The sequence below is a fragment of the Schistocerca nitens genome, chromosome 3 (genome assembly GCF_023898315.1).
Source record: "Schistocerca nitens isolate TAMUIC-IGC-003100 chromosome 3, iqSchNite1.1, whole genome shotgun sequence".
Taxonomy (NCBI): domain Eukaryota; kingdom Metazoa; phylum Arthropoda; class Insecta; order Orthoptera; family Acrididae; genus Schistocerca; species Schistocerca nitens.
In genome coordinates, this window is record NC_064616.1 from 790912485 (window position 1) to 790933125 (window position 20641).

General features: G+C 45.2%; 1 protein-coding gene across 5 annotated transcripts in view; it reads right to left on the reverse strand.

The window, feature by feature from the left end:
- LOC126248806 (membrane-associated tyrosine- and threonine-specific cdc2-inhibitory kinase) overlaps positions 1-20641 on the reverse strand; it is a 181114-nt gene that overhangs the window by 55231 nt on the left and 105242 nt on the right. For 3 of the 5 annotated variants that reach the window (XM_049950204.1, XM_049950206.1, XM_049950202.1), the window contains exons 6-7: positions 19649-19853; positions 19342-19484 (exon numbers count right to left, since the gene is read on the reverse strand). In XM_049950204.1, the coding sequence (XP_049806161.1) occupies positions 19342-19484; positions 19649-19853 (348 nt within the window). The remainder of the gene's footprint in view (positions 1-19341; positions 19485-19648; positions 19854-20641) is intronic. The other 2 variants (XM_049950207.1, XM_049950203.1) reach the window with 1 other exon arrangement.

The window sequence follows — 20641 nt, forward strand, 5'->3', positions numbered from 1 at the left end:
CATGTGTCTCAAAATCGACACCTACCACACTACAGTCATTAACACCATTCACCAGAGCACATTTCATTCTATTACAAAAACTTATTTTCAATTTGGTGTCTCTTTGGGTAAGTTGCAAAAAATTGTGGCTTAAATTTGAAATTTTGTTGATTATGTCTGCAGTGTTTAAATATTTATTTTGCTGTTTATTTGGTGATTTTAAACCTGTTTGTGACAGGTTCATTGCTAAAATTAACCATTTAACTGTACTGGAGACTGCTACATAATTTTTGTGAAGCTGAATGCTTATTAATTTTATTTCTTTTCTTTATTTAGGACTCTACAATTTGATTTTAGTGCCTGAAGCGTATCAAGTTGTTGTTAAAATGGGAAAACAAGATCAAGTTAATGTGTGCAGTTTTGGAGATACTGATTCCCCATGCCATTTAGTGACATACAGTGCCTTAAAAGCACTAAAAGCTATAAAGGAACTTTCCTTAGAAGAACAACACACTACTGAAAATGCTCAACTATACTTCCGCCATGAAGCTTTACTCCTACAAAGATTTGAATTTTTGCAAAGATCGTGCTGAAACCCATTTGGTAAGAAAAACCATACTGAACGGAAAAGTTTTTGCTCAATCAACACAGAAACAGCTGACATACTAAAAAGGATAACAGTGTCTGATATTAAACCAGACCAAAAAATGTGCCCTTCCTGTAGAAAAGAATTTGATACACTGAAATGTTCAAAAATGGAAGTTGCATCTCAGTCAGATAAAGATGATGAGACTAATGTTGCTCAGAATTTGAATACAAGCTTAACAGCTGTTGGGACGTCAGCATTAAAATTTCAACAAATTGGTGCAAGGGATACAAAAGGATACGCAAAGTGCAAAATACATCAAGTTGAACATGCAATTATTAAGAAAATTGCAGGAGTGAGAGGACCTGATCCCAGTGAACTGGAGCAACCATCCACAAGCAAGCAATGCTTGACTTGTTCAGATTACAGTCAGTTGATCCAAGAATTGAAAGAAAAATTACATATATCAAATCAAAATGAGAAAATTCAAATTTTGGCCTTATTCCCCAAAGCTGGTCTAAAAAAAAACACTACAGAAGAATTTTGTGTTTCAGAAAGAATGGTAAAGAAGGCTAGAAAGTTAAAAGCTGAACAGGGAATATTGGCACAGCCCAAAGGTAAATGTGGGAAAAAGTTTTCTGAGGCTGTGAAGGCAAGAGTCAGAACATTTTTATGATGAAGAGTTTAGTTGGATTTGTCCAAGAAAAAAGGACTGTATTACTGTTTGGATTGATGGAGAAAAGGATCAAAAACAAAAAACTTATTACTGAGCAACTTAAAAGAAATGTTTGTTGTGTACCACAATAAAAATGGGCCAAAAATTCAATTTTCCAAATTTTGTGAATTAAGGCCAAAGTGGTGTGTGACTATATGCACAGCTGGTTCACATTCAGTTTGTGTCTGCACAATACATCAAAATGTGAAACTATTGTTGGCACATAGCCCAATAAAGAAGATTACGAAATGCTACTAAGAAAAACTGTCTGTAATTTGGTAACAAAAGATTGCATGCTTCATTGCTGTGAAGTATGTCCAGGAACAGGCACTCTAAAGGAATATTTGGAAAGTGCTTTTGTAGATATTGATCTGGAGGATACAATTTAATTCAAGCAAAGGACTCACACTGACAGAGAGACACTTGAAACCAGAGAAATGACATTTGAAGAATTCATTGAACTACTACATACAAAACTTCTGGCCCCTTCTATTCACAATGCACTGCAAAGCATCAGAGCAAGCATTTGCAGTTCACCAAAGGATGTCTCAAACCAGGAGAATTGATTACATTAGTGGATTTCACTGAAAATTACTCCTTTATTGTCCAAGATGCAGTTCAAGGATTCCAGTGGGAAAATAGTAAAGCTACAATACATCCCATCCACTTGTCATTTACTACAAAGATAATGATGAACTAAAAAGCGTCAGCTACTGCATAATCAGTGATTGCCTCTGACATGAAACAGTTGCAGTGCATGTGTTTTTAACATAACTGATCAAATTCCTGAAGTGCATTTTTAAAGAAATTAAGCATATTCATTATTTTAGTTACGGTTCTGCCGCACAGTACAAAAATTAAGAGCTTCCTAAATCTTTGCCATCATAAAAAAGATTTTGGCATTACCGCAGAAAGGAATTTTTTCGGAACAAGCCATGGGAAATCACCATGTGACAGAATTGGGGGCACAGTTAAGCATTTAGCTGCAGAAGCTAGCCTTCAGCGTCCAACTGACAACCAAATCGTAACACCAACTGATCTGTTTGAATGTTGCAAAAAAAAATGTGTATGGCATGAATTTATCTTTATTAAAAAATAAATTATTGAAGATACAAAAATTGATCAAGAAAAACATTCCAAGGATGGATGTACAGTGCCTAGTACAAGAGACCATCACCATTTTGTGCCAACTGATGAAAAGCAACTTCAGATTCATAGAGTATCAAATGATACAGTGTCCTTCATAGCAAATGTTAACTGATATGCTACCAAACATGTTGCCATTACTGAGCTACAGCCTGGGTGGATAGGAAATATCTCTGAACTTTCATTTGAAGAAAACAATGCCTCAATTAATTCCATGCATCCTCATGGAGCTGCTCAATCATTTCACTGGTTAGCTAGATAAGAGATATGCTGGATTCCAGAACAACAGATAACTGCAGTCATACCAATTCCAGCTGCTTCAATGATGGGGCGGCAATAGAGTTTGCCCGAAGCAATAGTTTTGGACATCAGCAACGGATTTAAAGCATTTAACAACTGAAGAATTCTGCATTATGGCTTGGAAACCACAAAGAGACCCAAACAAGGCTTGGGAACCTGTTGAATGCCCACATTCAGGCTTGGGAACCTGCAGTAAAGAACCCACCCGTGGCATGGCTATCGGGTGTGACCCCTCGGCGGTGGGGCTACCAGTCACTGAGACTGGTAGTGGCATATCCACCATGGACCAATGCAAGGATTTTTCTCGAATTACAAAAAAATTCAACAGTTTAGTTGAAATTTTTGCACCTTACCCAAAGGGACGCCGAAATGAAAATAAGTTTTTCTAATATTAGGTCTACAACTTTGCTTCAGTCATTTTGCAATAGGTGGCAGCAGCAGCAAGTGGGGTTTGGGTGTTTGGTCATAGGTGTAATAGAATAAGCTTAGGCATCTGTAAACATAATGCCATAAAAATATTAGTCGATTTGTGATTGCACCATACCGTTATTCTCGATTAAGTTCGTCAACTTAAGAAACCATTTCTCGCCATTTGTGGGAAGATTTCATTTTCTGCTTTAACATGAAGAAATCTGCAGCTGTGGCTCTTAAAATGCTGGGTAAGACCAATGGTGAGGGAAGTATTAGTGGAAGAACGTGCAGAGAATGTTTTCAATGCCTTAAGAATGGTGATTTTGGTGTCTAAGACCGGCATGGTGGTGGAAGACAGAATGTTTTCGTAGCTACTGAAACAGACAAAAAGAGTCACAGGACATCATTATCAAAAGCAATTGATGCATTAGAGCCCAGCACTGAAACATAAACGACCACAATACAGCAATAGACATGTAAAGGCAATTTTGCAGGATGTCAGTGCTCAACCCCATATCACAAAACCTATCAAAATATATATGGAAATGTTGGAATGAGAAGTCCTATCCCTCGCGCCGTATTCTCCACCTTTGACTACCACCTTTTTCAGTCAGTGGCGTACAGTCTGGATGACCAGCACTTTCGATCATATGAAGTGCAAAATTGAATCGATTCATGGATCCCCACAAAAGACGTCCAATTCTTCTGCCAGGGGATTCGTATGCTATACGAAAGATGGGAGAATGTAGTGGCCAGCGATGGGCAATACTAGGAATCATAATTTTTTCACAATGAAGCCCCAAATTTCAAGAAAAAATGGCGGAAGCAAAGTTGTGGACCTAGTAGAATGAAATGCGCTCTGTTGAATGGTGTTAATGAATGTAATGAAGTATGTGCCCTAAGAGACATGACTTTGAACACGGGTATATTCTGATACATTCATGTTTTGTAGCAAATTTACAGGATGGTAGCACAGTAATTAAACACACAAGCCAGGCGCAAATTTGTGATATACTAAACATCCAGACAGACAGGAGTCTGGCGAAAGACCAGGTCCATAGCACACTTTCTCTACTACTTATACCTCATTAAGGTATGGGACAAATTACTCACGACATGATTTGCTGCCCACTTTGCTTTCTGAACTCTACTTCCATCATTTGTGTGTAGAGCACAAAAAAGTATTACTACTATACTCAGAAGCAAGAGTCTAGCTCTTTTACATTAGGAAAATTGGAATGTCAAACTTGCAAATTTCTTCGCAACTTTTTGGTCCCAGTAAAAGTTGTCTTCACAAAAGTGGCTCTAGCACCTCAACCAAGTTACAGGCGAGCCTGAAACTTGGCATAAGTTCATGTAGGGCCCCTCAGGTACATACTGTACAAAGTTCATCAAAATTGAAGATGGTTCAACTGGGAGCCCTAGAACATTTCACATGGAATGACCCAGAATTCAGTTGTAGCTATAGATTTTTCATTGTATTGTATAAAGCTACAATAGCTTTTATTATAGCAGTGCATGTCTACACACTTTGTTTGAGTTACTTTAGTATTACAATAGTATTTAATATATTTTGGGAAGTCAATATTAAAATACCCACTCCCAATAGATAACCATTTACAAATTTTCAACTGAGATCAATAATAATTCTATCATGTCTGTGGCTATTGTCCTGTTTCTTGCTTTATGCCATTTAGATTTAATACGTTTGCCCCAAACACAAATTTCTGACACAAAGTCAGAAATCTTTACAGTATGACATTAGAGCAGAACTTGACTCATTCTTGCTAACACAAACCATATTCCCCATCTGTTCACAGTACACACTAATCTCCCATGTGATCCATTAACTTTTACATTTTTTTTGCGTGCTCTTTAATACCTTTACTGCAAAAGGCCTTGCCAAATAGCAGGAACTTATAATGGAATGTATTAAATACAACACGACATCTCATTTCTTATAAAGTTTGTCCCAGAGCACCTCTAGTAAATTATCTTTATTTTTTTTTTTGTTCTCAAGTCATTAATTATCCTAACTATTTACAATAAATGTGTCTCCATACATAGCTGTGCATTACAATATAAGATTACACTATGTACCAATAAAATATAGCAGTCATACAAGACATGAAAATGCCATGAATTGTCAGTGTCAGTACGAATGTAAACTATTTGAACCGATGGCGGCCCAATAACAAGCCAGGAGCTATAGCCCAAAAGAAAGAACAAAATTTGATATGTAAGTCACTCTAAAGAGGAGCAGAGTGTCCAAACACCATGTAGACATTGAGCTCAGAGGAAACAACAACATGAGATAGATGTCGAGAAGAAAATGTCCGGGTTTGTGTCATGACCTCCATCGCAAGACTGGAGACGGTGTGAGATTGTGGATTGATCACTGAAGGAGAGGATGATGACACAGTTGGCTCTGCCACAGGGGCATAAGATTGGGGAGGCTGGGGTAACAGTATGTCCACCAGTAATGGTGTGGGTGAAGAGACTGCCACTGGCAAGCACAGAAAAGAGGGCACTGGTTCAACTTCCATGGACTCTGTAGTGGTAAGCGCACGGATTAGCCCTGCTGACCTCCTATTTCACTGTTGCAAGTAGGATGGCAGATAGCATGGAGTGGATGGGAGCAGATGAGCACATTGCCACAATTGGGAGCTTCCCACTGGAAAAACGCTGCGACTGACCCTGTCACCAGGCTGGCTTGGAGACCGTTGCGTCAAAGGGTCAACAAGTCGTGGCTGCAACAGACAGGAATGACGGATCAGCTGGTCCCAATTGACATCTACCACATAGAACTGCTGAACTTTGTGGGCCATCACTACACCCAGCAGCCACCCCTGCTGGCGATAAAGATGGCTCAAATGGTAGCCCTTTAAGAAAACATGGTTCCCCAATAAGAAAAAAAAAAAAAAGAACAAAAGTATCCTAGTATGAATCTGTATCTAGTTAAAATTATGAGTAACTTTTTTACTTATTATCTCACAAGCATACTATATTAGATGGTGGTATCTGTCAAATGTAGTCATTTCAATTTTTCCAAACATGAAATCTGTGTTTAAAGATGTAGCAATACTACCTTCTTCACATTCAGTCCTTACACCAAAGATGCTCCATGAATTGTCCCATTGAGCAGTACAGCTCCACTGTATAACTCAGTCTATGGTAGAAGATACATCTTCATTCCACATATTGATTGAGTCAATCTTTACATTACAAAGGGATTGTTCTCGCACTGCGCATCAAGTGTTATTGTTACCTCTGTCCTATGAAGTACAGCAGCACAGTAAGTGCAGGTAGCACACTTCATAAATGCAGAAGCTCTCCTGCAAATCTTCTGTAAAGTGTGGAAGGTAGGAGACAAGGTACTGGCATAAGTAAAGCTGTGAGGACAGGGCGTGAGTCGTGCTTGGGTAGCTCAGTTGGTAGAGCACTTGCCCGTGGAAGGCAAAGGTCCGAGTTCGAGTCTCAGTCCAGCACACAGTTTTAATCTGCCAGGAAGTTTCGATTTCATTTTAGGATGTGACCCCCAGGTTGCTATTTGAGGGGGGAGGTTGAGCCCTGATCCAGCTCGTGTTTGTGCCGTTGACAGGTTAGCGTCGTGTATTCAGATTGTGACCTCTCATTTTCTTAGTGCGTTAACTGGCGCCACTATGTTTGCTCACTTTGTCTGTCCGTGAGTGGCAGCAGCAGCATTTATCGATAGCGAATACTGTGGTACTATCTTTGGAGCAACCTCTAGTATTTCCGGGTTGTGGTGTTTCTGAATTGAGCTGAGTTGGGACGGAGCAGCAATGAGGTCAGACAGCACCAGTACTCACCGGGACAGCTGGCAATACATACACTGCCCGATGGAAGGATGTGGTCGCGAGAGTGCACGACCACGTCGAGGTCCGGATTCTAGCACCTTTCCTTTGCCTGACTTGAGCAGGGACGACCGTTGGTTGGTGGTTCGTTCGTTCGTTCGTCGTTCGGCCGGCTCGTTGCAAGATTTGTATTTGGTCTTCCGACCGCTTCTGGGCCCTCTGTGTTTGTGTCGACTTGTGGTTCGTGCTTGTTGGTGCACAGCGATTGGTTTTAGTATTGTTTGAGTTGTTGTTGGAATTGTTTTCGCGGATCTGTATGTATCTAGTGTGTTTGAATGAGCAGTTATTTTAACGCTGTCTGCGTACTGCATTGGTGGAGGGGTTCCTTCTGCCTTTCGGTGTTTCAAAAGCCGGATTCTGCAGACGCAGTGCTGTCTGTCACTTCAGCCCCGCCTGAATTATTCCATGGTTGTACTGGTTATCAGATGTTAGGTGGATTTGGTAAGAGGGTTGGTCGGCGTTTAAACTGTCCCTAGTTTGAGTTGCCATCCTGTTATGAGACCATAATGCTTGGTTACCTGTCTCACTGCTTACGCAGCTGTAGGGACTTTTCTCAGGTCGGTCCTCGGAGCACTGTCTGTGGATCACTCCCTTCTTTATTTGGTCTGATTGTGTCAATTGTTTAAAAACAATATTTTGTTTAAATCATTCCTCTTGCTTGTGGCCTTCAGCCGACAAATAATTTGAATTCTTCTTAACAAGGCCTTCAGCCGTCAGTGTAGTTTGTGTTATAGTCAATTTAAAAAAAAAAAAAAAAGATTGTTTTTAAAAAATTATTGCCTTAAATTAAGTGTACGTGTTTACCGTGCAACCAATGGTAACTGAATAGGCCCCGTTCGCAACTTTTCCTGCCTTCCTTAAGTCCCTCGTTTCACTAGTGATGGTATCATTCTGCTGACAGTCAGCACAGCACAGCACAGCACAGCCCTGACTGAAGAAGACCACTTGTTATAGTGATATGGATATGGTGTCTGTTCTTTTGGACATGTCCGAAAGAACAGACACCATTGATGACCTGCAGCCGTCTAGAATGAAATTAGAATTATATTAATACTGTCAGCTGCTCACGGGTGTTGATATATATCAACGGGGACAGGTGAAAATGTGTGCCCCGACCGGGACTTGAATCCAGGATCACTTGCTTACATGGAAGAGCGTCTTCCATGTAAGAAGGAGATCCCGGGTTCAAGTCCCAGTTGGGGCACATATTTTCCCCTGTCCCCGTTGATATATATCAACGCTCGTGAGCAGCTGAAGGTATTAATATAATTCTAACTTGTTATAGTGGCCGAAACTGACAATTTTATATATTGACAATGCGGTCAACAGCCCAGATATTTTATTGACACTGGAACCATGTAGTTTCATTTGAATGAAAGCACCTATGCCTGGGTTTCAGGTAAGACACCCTGTTTCATTCGATGCTGAGGGGCTATTACAGTACAGTTGAAGAGCCTCTGCAATGCTATGCGAGTTTAGGAGAAACATCAAGGGGACTGAGGCATGAATGGAATTTGGGTTGAGGAGGGAAGTGTGCTAGAGCAGTTAGAGCAACTATGCAAAACCAATGAGCAAGGGTGGTGGTGTGTTTAGCACAACTGCATAGTGAGCACCTGGGTTCAAATTCCGACCTCAGTACATATTTTCATTAGTTGCTTCAGTCTGTATATTTTTATTATAGGTACAGCAGTTTCTCTGGAGTGTTTGTACCAATTCTTATGTCATGTGTTTATCGCTAATTTGAAACTGTAGGCGTCATCATTAAAATAGTGTTGATTTTTCTTCCCAATTTCTATAATAATTTAATATTTCAAAGCAATGGAAACTTTACAAGCAAATATAACATATATATCTATACACTATAAGTAACTTTGCAGTATGTCGCGGACAGTATTTTGTGAACCACTGTCCCTTCCCCTCTTTCCTGTTCTAGTTGCGAATAATCCGCGGGATGAATGATTCACTGTAAGCCATCACATTGGCTCGAATCTCTCTAATTTTATCTTCATGGTCTTTTTGCGAAATATACAGAGGAGGAAGCAATGTATTTGTTGACTCTGCTAGGAATGTACGCACTTTGAGTAGAAGTAGGAGTAGGAGGAGGAGGAGGAGGAGGAGATTCGTGTTTAACGTCCCATTGACAACAAGGTCATTAGAGGCGGAGCCCAAGCTCGGATTAGTAAAGGATGGGGAAGGAAAGGGGCCATGGCCTTTCAAAGAAACCATATGGCATTTGCCTAAAGTGATTTAGGGAAATCACAGAAAACCTATATCAGGATGGCCGGATGTGGGTTTGAACCATTGTCCTCCCACATGCGAGTCCAGTGACGCTCTTGGAACTTTAACAATAAACCACACCATGATGCACAACACAACTGCAGTATCTGCCACTGGAGTTGGTTTAACGCTTCTGTGACATTTCCGTGCTTACTGAATGTACCTATAACAAAACGTGCTGCTTTTCTTTGGATCTTATATATCTCCTGTGTCAGCCCTGTCTACTACAGATCCCATACTGACAAGCAATACTCAAGTACTGGTCGAATGAATGTTTTGTAAGCTACTTCCTTTGCTGATGGACTACATTTCCTTAGGATGCTTCCAATGAATCTCTCTGGCACCTGCCACATGCGTGATTAATTTAATGTGGTCATTCCATTTAAAATGGCTTGGTATGCATATACCTAGATATTTTATGACAGTATCTGCTTCCAAAGGTTGTTCTTAAATTGTGTAATCATACAATAATGTGTTTTTCTATCTATGTATTCGCAGTATGTTATATTTATTGACAAGCAAATATAACATCTATATCTATACACTATAAGTAACTTTGCAGTATGTGGCGGACAGTATTTTGTGTACCACTGTCAATTGTGATTACCTGCAACAAACATCGATCCTCTGCAGGACTTTCTACATTTTGCAACAATTTTGTACAATTGCAATTTCTCTGTATACACTAGCATCATCATCGAAAAGCCTTATGGAACTTCTGACATTACCTACTATGTCAGTTATATGAACTGTGAAAAGTAATGGTCCTATTCTACATCTACATTTATACACCGCAAGCCACCCAACGGTGTGTGGCGGATGGCACTTTACGTGCCACTGTCATTACCCACTGTTATTACCCTCTATTGTGGCACATCTGGAGCTACTTTTGGGTCTGAAGACTTCTCTCTGTTCAGAATGACAGGCTGTGTCCCATATGTCGTATGCACATAGTTTGTGCAATAGGCGAGAGTGTGGAACTATCAAATGGCTTCCAGAAGTCAAGGAACACAGCACCTGCTTGGGCTACTCATTTCTGGGTCTCATGGGCTGACAGGCAGAGCTGGCTTTTACAAGACTGTTGTTTTTCGGAACACATGTTGGTCCCTACAGTGGAGATTTTCGGCCTCCAGAAATGTCTTAATACACGAGCATAAAACATCTTCCAAAATTCTACAACTGAGCAACATTAGAGATGTAGGGCAATAGTTATGGGTTTGTTCGTTGACCCTTCTTGAAACCCCAATGACCTGTGCTATTTTTTAATCAACAGGAACACTTTCCTCCTCCAAAGACCTACGTACAATACACTGCTTCAAGAAGAGGGGAAAATTCTTTTGCATACTCTATGTCAGGTCTTAACAACTGGCCGGTTTTGAGCGCGAGTACTCGCGTCTGCTCAAGCACGTGCTCGCGAGCAGGTGCAAGGTCGCAGAGTAGGTAGGGAGGGGAGGGAGGGGAAATGCGCGCGCACGTTTGAATAGGGCCTATTGAATTCGCGCCAACTGTGTAACGTTTAAAGTACTACAATCACCTCTAACAGTCACTTCGCTGGTTAAGAATCATGTCAAGTCGCCGTTGTGTAACTCCAACCATACTTTCGCAGTTTAACCCCCATTGGGAGGAATTGTATCTGTTTACAGAAAAAGATGGTGTTGCAAAATGTTTAGTATGTCACAAAACGCTGAATTCTTTTAGGAAATTTAATTTGCAGCGATATTATATGTCGTACCACGCGAAAGACTACGGAAGTGGAAAATCGTGCACAGGAAGTTATTAAACTTAAAAGGTAGCTATCCGAAGAAGATATGGACGACGAACAAAAATCAACAGAGGCAGCTCTCAGAGTGAGTTACAAAATTGCTTTGCTTTTAGCAAAATCCCTGCGCCCCTTCACTGGTGGCGATTTAATAAAAAATGTTGCGTAGTTGCAGCGGAACATTTGTGTCCATCTCAAGTTGAACAGTTTGCAAATATCTGTAAAGATTTTATGGTGTATTCTCTAGCTCTGGACGAAAGTGTTGATATCACTGGAACAGCGCAGCTTGCCATATTTATTAGAGGTGTTAATAGAGATCTTCAGGTGAGGGAGGAGCTCCTCAATGTAGTAGCCATGAAGAACACTACAACCGGAGGTGATATTTTAAGTAGTGTTGAAAATATAGAATTGTCGTGGAATTCTTTAGTTTCAGTGTCTACAGACGGTGCACCAGCGATGACAGGGAAAAAAAATCAGATTTTGTTGCGCTGTTGAAGGAGAAAATGCAAAAACTGACCGTGCCGAATGAAATAAGGGGCGTTCAGTGCGTGATCCATCAGGAAAACTTATGTGCAAAGAGTATCACTCTAAAAAATGTGATAAGTGTTGTTGTTCGTACAACCAATTATATATATATATACAACCAATTATATATATATATATATACAACACAAGCAATTTAAAAGCTTTCTTGAGGATGTAGAAAGTCAGTATGGTAGCCTGCCTTATTAGAGCGAGGTCCGCTGGCTTAGTCGTGGTGAATTATTAAATCGATTTTTTTGCCTATTAGATTAGATAAATATGTTCATGGAAATAAATAACATGTGTGTTCCTGAATTGAAAAAGCCTTCATGGAAATGTGATCTCGCGTTCTTACCAGATTTAACTAGCCATCTGAATGCTTTGAACATTTCACTACAAGGTAAAGATCTGCTAATTACTCATTTCATAGATCGAATACGAGCTTTTAAAATGAAATTGACACTTTGTGTGAGTCAGCTGGAAACAGGAACTCTAGCTCATTTTCCTCAATTATCATCCATGCAAGATGTTCACAAAGACTGTGAACCTTATTCACATAGTTTAGTTGCCATTAAGGAAGTCTGCCAGCTCGTGGTCGTGCGGTAACGTTCTCGCTTCCCACGCCCGGGTTCGATTCCCGGCGGGGTCAGGGATTTTCTCTGCCTCGTGATGCCTGGGTGTTTTGTGATGTCCTTAGGTTAGTTAGGTTTAAGTAGTTCTAAGTTCTAGGGGACTGATGACCGTAGATGTTAAGTCCCATAGTGCTCAGAGCCATTTGAACCATTTTGAATCTTAAGGAAGGATTTGATCAACTCTTTCAAGATCTGACAGCACTAGATAGTGATTTTGATCTGTTCTCCTCTCCGTATTCAGCGAATATAGAAGAAATTCGTCCTGGGCTGCAACTAGAAATTATTGACCTGCAGTGTGACAGAGAATACAGAGACAAATTTCAGAACAAGAAAAACTTTTTGGAATTCTACAGACACTTCCTTCAGGATAGATTTCCTCGTTTGCACAAACTAGCGGCTACAATAATATCAATGTTCGGTTCCACGTATGTTTGTGAACAACTGTTCTCTGCAATGAAATGTAACAAGACGCGCCTGAGAAACGCATTGTCTGATCAAAATTTAAACTGCACGCTGGGCCTACAATGCACGAGAACAATTACTCCAAACATAGACGCAACTGTAAAGGGCAAAAAGTACAAGATAACCGAGAATCCCACACTTCAGTGGCACCTTTTATTGTGTAACAGTTCACAAATTAATACGAATGTAGGGGCATACACTAAGCTAATAAAATTATGTGGCACGTGTAGATTCTCCTTTATTTGTTTCATTTGTTGCAGTAATAATTCGTGAGTGATATGCCTGCAGGTGGCCGCGGATTTACATTGACTGGCGGCAGCTATTGTGTGCCCCACGTGACTCTCCCCACTCTCCGCTCTCCGCTCTGGTCCGGTAGTGGGGGTAGCGTGCTCGCGCTGCTCGGTGCTCGCGCCTTGCTGCTCACAGCTTGATCCGCGAGCACGCATGTTGTGAAGCCCTGCTCTATGTAGAACTGTACCGGTATTTTGTCAGGTCCATTGTCCTTCCCTCTGTTGAGTGATTTCAGTTTTTTTTTTTTTTCTCTCTCCCATGGTCACTTATTTTGATATCAGCCATTTAAGAGGCACTACAGTGTGATCTTCCACTGTGAGACATTTTTGGAAAAAGGCGTTTAGTATTTCGCCCTTTTCTGTGACAGCCTCTGTTCCACTATCACTATGGTCACAGCTCACAGATAGTTTCTATCCATTTACTAATTTAACGGAAGGCTAAAACTTCTTAGAATTTCCTGACAAGTCGGTAGACAGAATTTTACTTTTGAATTTGTTTAATGATTTATACGATATTCTCCTAATTTTGGCTTCATTTAATTTTTGTTTCTCTGTCAGGCTTCAACTACAATTCTAAAAAAAGTATTTTAAAATTAAAAATCTTAGCACTGCCGCTATGTCAAATTGATATGCTGGTTATTTCCACAGTTATTAATAAAAAGCAAAGAAATGCTGAAAAACACCTGTTATTCAGAACTAAAACATTGGTATTGGTTTAACTGCTTTGTTGTTCCCATCCCTAGCTTGGGGCAGGTTTTACAATGGGAACACTGAGTTACTTACTTTAACTTTCCAACCAATCCATCTTCCCTCCCTGAAGAAGGAAAAAATAAGTTTCAAAAACTAGGGTTAGAACTGTAAGCGCTTTTATCAGCAGCACTAACAATTTTGCTTTCTGCAAATACGTAAATATATTCAGTGTCAGTGTCGCTGTCATCACCACATTGATACTCACCACTGGATAAAGGTTTCTTCAACAGTTTCCCCTGCATTATGGACTTTTGCTATATACATCGACGTCGCCCCTGCAGATTTCTACATCTACATCACACTCCACAAACCTCCTAATGGTTTGTGGTGAAGAAAGTTATGGTACCACTAACTGATCTGCACTACCTTGTTCCAATCACAAATAGTGTGTGGGAAGAATAATTGTTGATAAGCCTCTGTATTAGCTCTAGTTTCTCTACTTTTCTTATCATGGTCATTTCACAAGATATACATGGAAGAACCCTCCTCTGAGTCCTACCTGGTAGGGATCCCATAGTGATGAACAATTGTCAATAATCGACAGAACGAGCGCCTTATAAGCCACTTCCTTCATATATGAGTAACATTTCCTTAAGATTTTTTCTATGAATCTCAGTCTGGCATCCACTTTTTGTACTATTTGTCTTACGTGGTTATTCCAGTTTAGGTCACTCTGGATAGTTACTCATAGGCATTTCACAATAGATTACAGCAGTTTGTCATCAATAGTACAGTTGTGGATTTCTTTTCCTACATATGCGCAATGTGTTACAGTTATTTACATTCAAGGTCAAATGCCAGAGCTTGTACCAATCATAGATCTTCTACAGGCCAATCTGCAAACCAGTACTGTCTTATGGCACTGCTACTTCCTTAGAGACAAACGCATCATCTGCAACCAGTCTTGAAGAACTTTCTCCAGTTGCAAATCTGTTCCAATACTCAATAAGCTCATACAGTTTTCACTAACCAGCATTGCGGGATAGTGTCAAATGCCTTCCTGAATTTAAGGAATACTGCATCAATAAGAGAGCCGCTATGTACAGCACAATGAATCTCAGAGGACCAGAGGAAACTACATTTCCCAAGAACTCTGTGGAATCCATGTTGATTTTCACATAAGAGATTTTTTTCCTCCAAAAACCTCATTATTTTTGACCCCATAAATTGTTCCATAATTCTACCACAGACTCATGTCACCAATATAGGCTTATAATTATGCACATCTGTGCTATGGCTCTTCTTGAAAACTGTAATGACGTGTGATTTTACGTCGCTAAGTATCCTTTGTTGCCCCAGTGATCTATTGAAGGGGGGGAGAAACGTCGTGGAGGGGGCAGAAACGTCGGGAGAGACGGGGGGAGAAACTTCGGGGGGAGGCGGTGGTGAGAAACGTCGGGGAGGGGGGGAACGTCGGGGAGGGGGTGGGACGTCGGGGAGGAGGGGGGGAACGTCGTGGGGGGGAAACGTCGGGGAGGGGGGGAAACGTCGGGGAGGGGGGGAAACGTCGGGGAGGGGGGGAAACGTCGGGGAGGGGGGGAAACGTCGGGGAGGGGGGGGAAACGTCGTGGGGAGGGGGGGAAACGCCGTGGGGAGGGGGGGAAACGCCGTGGGGAGGGGGGGAAACGCCGTGGGGAGGGGGGAAACGCCGTGGGGAGGGGGGGAAACGCCGTGGGGAGGGGGGAAACGCCGTGGGGAGGGGGGAAACGCCGTGGGGAGGGGGGAAACGCCGTGGGGAGGGGGGAAACGCCGTGGGGAGGGGGGGAAACGCCGTGGGGAGGGGGGGAAACGCCGTGGGGAGGGGGGGAAACGCCGTGGGGAGGGGGGGAAACGCCGTGGGGAGGGGGGGAAACGCCGTGGGGAGGGGGGGAAACGCCGTGGGGAGGGGGGGAAACGCCGTGGGGAGGGGGGGAAACGCCGTGGGGAGGGGGGGAAACGCCGTGGGGAGGGGGGGAAACGCCGTGGGGAGGGGGGGAAACGCCGTGGGGAGGGGGGAAACGCCGTGGGGAGGGGGGGAAACGCCGTGGGGAGGGGGGGAAACGCCGTGGGGAGGGGGGGAAACGCCGTGGGGAGGGGGGGAAACGCCGTGGGGAGGGGGGGGAACGCCGTGGGGAGGGGGGGGGAAACGCCGTGGGGAGGGGGGGGGAAACGTCGTGGGGAGGGGGGGGGGAAACGTCGTGGGGAGGGGGGGTTGGTTGGTTTTGGGGAAAGAGACCAAACAGCGAGGTCATCGGTCTCATCGGATTAGGGAAGGAAGGCGGCCGTGCCCTTTCAGAGGAACCATCCCGGCATTTGCCTGGAGCGATTTAGGGAAATCACGGAAAACCTAAATCAGGATGGCCGGACGCGGGATTGAACCGTCGTCCTCCCGAATGCGAGTCCAGTGTGCTAACCACTGCGCCACCTCGCTCGGTGGGAGGGGGGGGGGAAACGTGGGGAGGGGGGGAAACGTCGTGGGGAGGGGGGGGAAACGTCGTGGGGAGGGGGGGGAAACGACGTGGGGAGGGGGGGGAACGTCGTGGGGAGGGGGGGGGGGAAACGTCGTGGGGAGGGGGGGGGGAAACGTCGTGGGGAGGGGGGGGAAACGTCGTGGGGAGGGGGGGGGGAAACGTCGTGGGGAGGGGGGGGAAACGTCGTGGGGAGGGGGGGGAAACGTCGTGGGGAGGGGGGGAAACGTCGTGGGGAGGGGGGGGAAACGTCGTGGGGAGGGGGGGAAACGTCGTGGGGAGTCGTGGGGAGGGGGGGAAACGTCGGGGAGGGGGGGGACGTCGGGGAGGGGGGGGGACGTCGGGGAGGGGGGGCGGAACGAGGGGAGAGGGGGGGCGGAACGAGGGGTGAGGGGGGGAAACGATGTGCGTGTGGGGGAAAACGAGTGGAGGGGGTCTCGGGGAGGGGGGCAACGTCGGTGAGGGGGAGGGCGTCGGGTGGGGGGGACGTCGGGTGGGGGGGAACGTCGGGTGGGGGGAACGTCGGGTGGGGGGGGGATGTCGGGGGATGGGGAACATGGGGGGGTGGGGAACATCGGGAGGGGGTAACATAGGGGGGGACGTCCGGGGGAAAACGTCGTGGGGCGGGGGGAAAACGTCGGGGGCGGGGGGAAAACGTCGGGGGCGGGGGGGAAACGTCAGGGTGGGGGGGGAAACGTCGGGGGGGCGGGATGTGGGGAAGGGGGGAACGTCGGGTGGGGTGGGGAAATGTTGGGTGGGGTGGGGAAATGTCGGGTGGGGTGGGGAAATGTCGGGTGGGGTGGGGGGAACGTCAGGGGGGGCGGGAAGGTCGGGGGCGGGAAGGTCGGGGGCGGGAAGGTCGGGGGCGGGAAGGTCGGGGGCGGGAAGGTCGGGGGCGGGAAGGTCGGGGGCGGGAAGGTCGGGGCGGGAAGGTCGGGGGCGGGAAGGTCGGGGGCGGGAAGGTGGGGGGGAATGTGGTGGGGTTGAGTGTGGGGGGAGGGGGCAACGTGTGGGGGGAGGGGGCAACGTGTGGGGGGAGGGGGCAACGTGTGGGGGGAGGGGGCAACGTGTGGGGGGAGGGGGCAACGTGTGGGGGGAGGGGGCAACGTGTGGGGGGAGGGGGCAACGTGTGGGGGGAGGGGGCAACGTGTGGGGGGAGGGGGCAACGTGTGGGGGGAGGGGGCAACGTGTGGGGGGAGGGGGCAACGTGTGGGGGAGGGGGCAACGTGTGGGGGGAGGGGGCAATGTGTGGGGGCTAAATGTGTGTGTGTGTGTGGGGGGTAAATGTGTGTGGGGGGTGGTTAATGTGTGTGTGTGTGTGTGTGTGTGTGTGTGTGGGTGGGTGGGTGGGTGGACTTACGGGGGGGGGGGGGCGTAACGTGTGGGGGGTAACGTGTGGGGGGTAACGTGTGGGGGGTAACGTGTGGGGGGTAACGTGTGGGGGGTAACGTGTGGGGGGTAACGTGTGGGGGGTAACGTGTGGGGGGTAACGTGTGGGGGGTAACGTGTGGGGGGTAACGTGTGGGGGGTAACGTGTGGGGGGTAACGTGTGGGGGGTAACGTGTGGGGGGCGTGAAGTGGGGGCGGTGATTAACGTGGGGGGATTACGTGGGGTGGGGGGGTAAGGCGTCGGGGGTAACGTGTGGGGCGGGGGTAACGTGTGGGGGGCGGGGGTAACGTGTGGGGGGCGGGGGTAACGTGTGGGGGGCGGGGGTAACGTGTGGGGGGAGGGTAGCGTGGTGTGGGGGTAGCGTGGTGTGGGGGTAGCGTGGTGTGGGGGTAGCGTGGTGTGGGGGTAGCGTGGTGTGGGGGTAACGTGGTGTGGGGGTAACGTGGGGCGGGGGGGTAACGTGGTGCGGGGGGGCGGGGTAACTTGGGGGGGTACCGGTGGGGGGGGTAACGTGGGGGGTAACGTGGGGGGTAACGTGGGGGTGTGACATGGGGGGTAACGTGGGGGTGTGACATGGGGGGGTGACATGGGGGGGGGTAACGTGGCGCGGGTAACGTGGGGAGTGTAACATTGGGGGGTGTAATGTGGGGGGTACCGTGGGGGGGTGACGTGGGGGGGCTGACGTGGGGTGGTAACGTGGGGGGGGGGTTACATGGGGGATGTAACTTGGGGGGTGTAACGTGGGGGGGGAGTAACGTGGGGGGGGAGTAACGTGGGGGGGGAGTAACGTGGGGGGGAGTAACGTGGGGGGGGAGTAACGTGGGGGGGGAGTAACGTGGGGGGGAGTAACGTGGGGGGGGAGTAACGTGGGGGGGGAGTAACGTGGGGGGGGAGTAACGTGGGGGGGGAGTAACGTGGGGGGGGAGTAACGTGGGGGGGGAGTAACGTGGGGGGGAGTAACGTGGGGGGGGGAGTAATGTGGGGGGGGGAGTAACGTGGGGGGGAGTAACGTGGGGGGGAGTAACGTGGGGGGGAGTAACGTGGGGGGGAGTAACGTGGGGGGGAGTAACGTGGGGGGGAGTAACGTGGGGGGGGAGTAACGTGGGGGGGGGAGTAACGTGGGGGGGGGGAGTAACGTGGGGGGGGGAGTAACGTGGGGGGGGAGTAACGTGGGGGGGGGAGTAACGTGGGGGGGGGGAGTAACGTGGGGGGGCGAGTAACGTGGGGGGGGTTGAATTTGGGGGGCAGAGTGGGGGGAGAGAAGATGTTAGAAGAAGAAAGTAAAGCAATAGCTATGTCCCATTTCCTCAAAGGAGTTTGGCAAGGTTCTGGGGAAGAATAATAAAGATGGGGTGAGTATGGGATAGCATTTGTAAGTCTCTTCCACAGTGAAAGATAATACTGACTTCTAAATGTTCATAGTAAAATATCTATATACGTGAGAATACGTTTTTATAACCAGTATCCTCAACAAAACTTTCTTGTTATGTAAACTCGTATTTTGTCACTGTAGCTAGCAACTTTATCAGAGATGTGTATTTCGTCAGTACTGAGTGAATATATCACTCTAATGAAGGCGATTTGCAACTGTGTTCAAAACATTTGTCTATATAACATAATGATGGGGTCACACGCCTGGAATTCTAATCTTGTTGAAAATAATTATAGTTTTACAGCTATAAAATAAATAACAGGACTGTTTTACAGCATAAAATAGGTTATGTACGACTGTGGTCAAAGCAGAGGGGTAAGAGAGAATTTGCTGAAAGCAACCATAGCATGTGAAAGGAAGCCACTTACTGCACTCACTGTTGGAGGTGGTGTCTTCATCTCGTACAACTTCCTCAGGTTCGGTGCACGCAAAATATCATTCACACTAGGACGCTCTTTGAAATTTGGATGCATCATTGATTTTATTAGGCAATATAATTCAGCAGTCAAATCTGTGAGAAAAAATTAAAAATGTACACACTTTGTATGTTTCTAATTGAAATACACAACAATATACACACAACTTTTGGACAAAATGTACACGAGTAAAATTAAAAATGAATCAGAGACACTACAGGAAAACTTAAATTAGAGATGTAAAATTCTGAGTACTAACGTTTAGCTTCTTCGACAGGAAATATGCCTTCTCTGAGCTCATGCCATAAGTCGCCTTGTGATGGTAGCAATATATTGCATGACAACTCGAGGAAACATATTCCTAAGCTGAATATGTCGGCGGCCTTTGTTACAGGACAGTTATTAAGTAACAATTCAGGCGCAAGGTATTTTGCATCACCTTCTGTTACATCTTTAATTGGTCCCTGTAATATTTTAAACAGTAACACAGTGTTTACATTATTAACCTATATGAACACCTGGAACGTAATTTTGTAATAAACAAAAGGCACAAGTACAAAGGCATCAAAAACAGAAGAAGATAATCGTATCAAAGAAATTGAATGGGTTCAAATTTCTTTTGGAATTAAAAATAGGTCGGTCTTCACTACTGCACACAATTTCTCGAGCTTATTAAATATTCAATGTATAGAGTCATACATATTCCATGAATAACCATGAAAATGAATAAATCTTTCTTCACATAAGCATTAAATAAGAATAATATTTATGGGGTTTTACTGTGTGTGCGCAAATAGTAGTAAACAATCCAGCTTTAAGTAATTCCACATTCACCAAAGATTTCCATAGGCCACATTGCATTTACCTAATAACAACATACATGAAATTTGTTTGTAATGAAACCCCAAACTTCACAGAAAGTTCACTTTTCAGTAAAGAAATCTGACAGTTAAAAATTCTGACAACATTTCTAACATGAGAGAGTTCTATCCACAACCCCCCTACCCACTCCATTTTCAAATAGGTCACAGTAGTGTTTTTATTTTTGTAACTGATCCTTTAGGTGGATAAGTAGGTTTTTGGGTAAATAATGCCATACTACATTCTAGTGAACTCACACATTTAGCAAATGTCTGTATGAAGACAATACCACATCAAATAGGTGCATAATAATCAGGGAGATAAATGTTTACACTTGTAGCTCATTTGGTGACCTAATGTACACAACTTCTGAATACAAAAAGACAAAGTT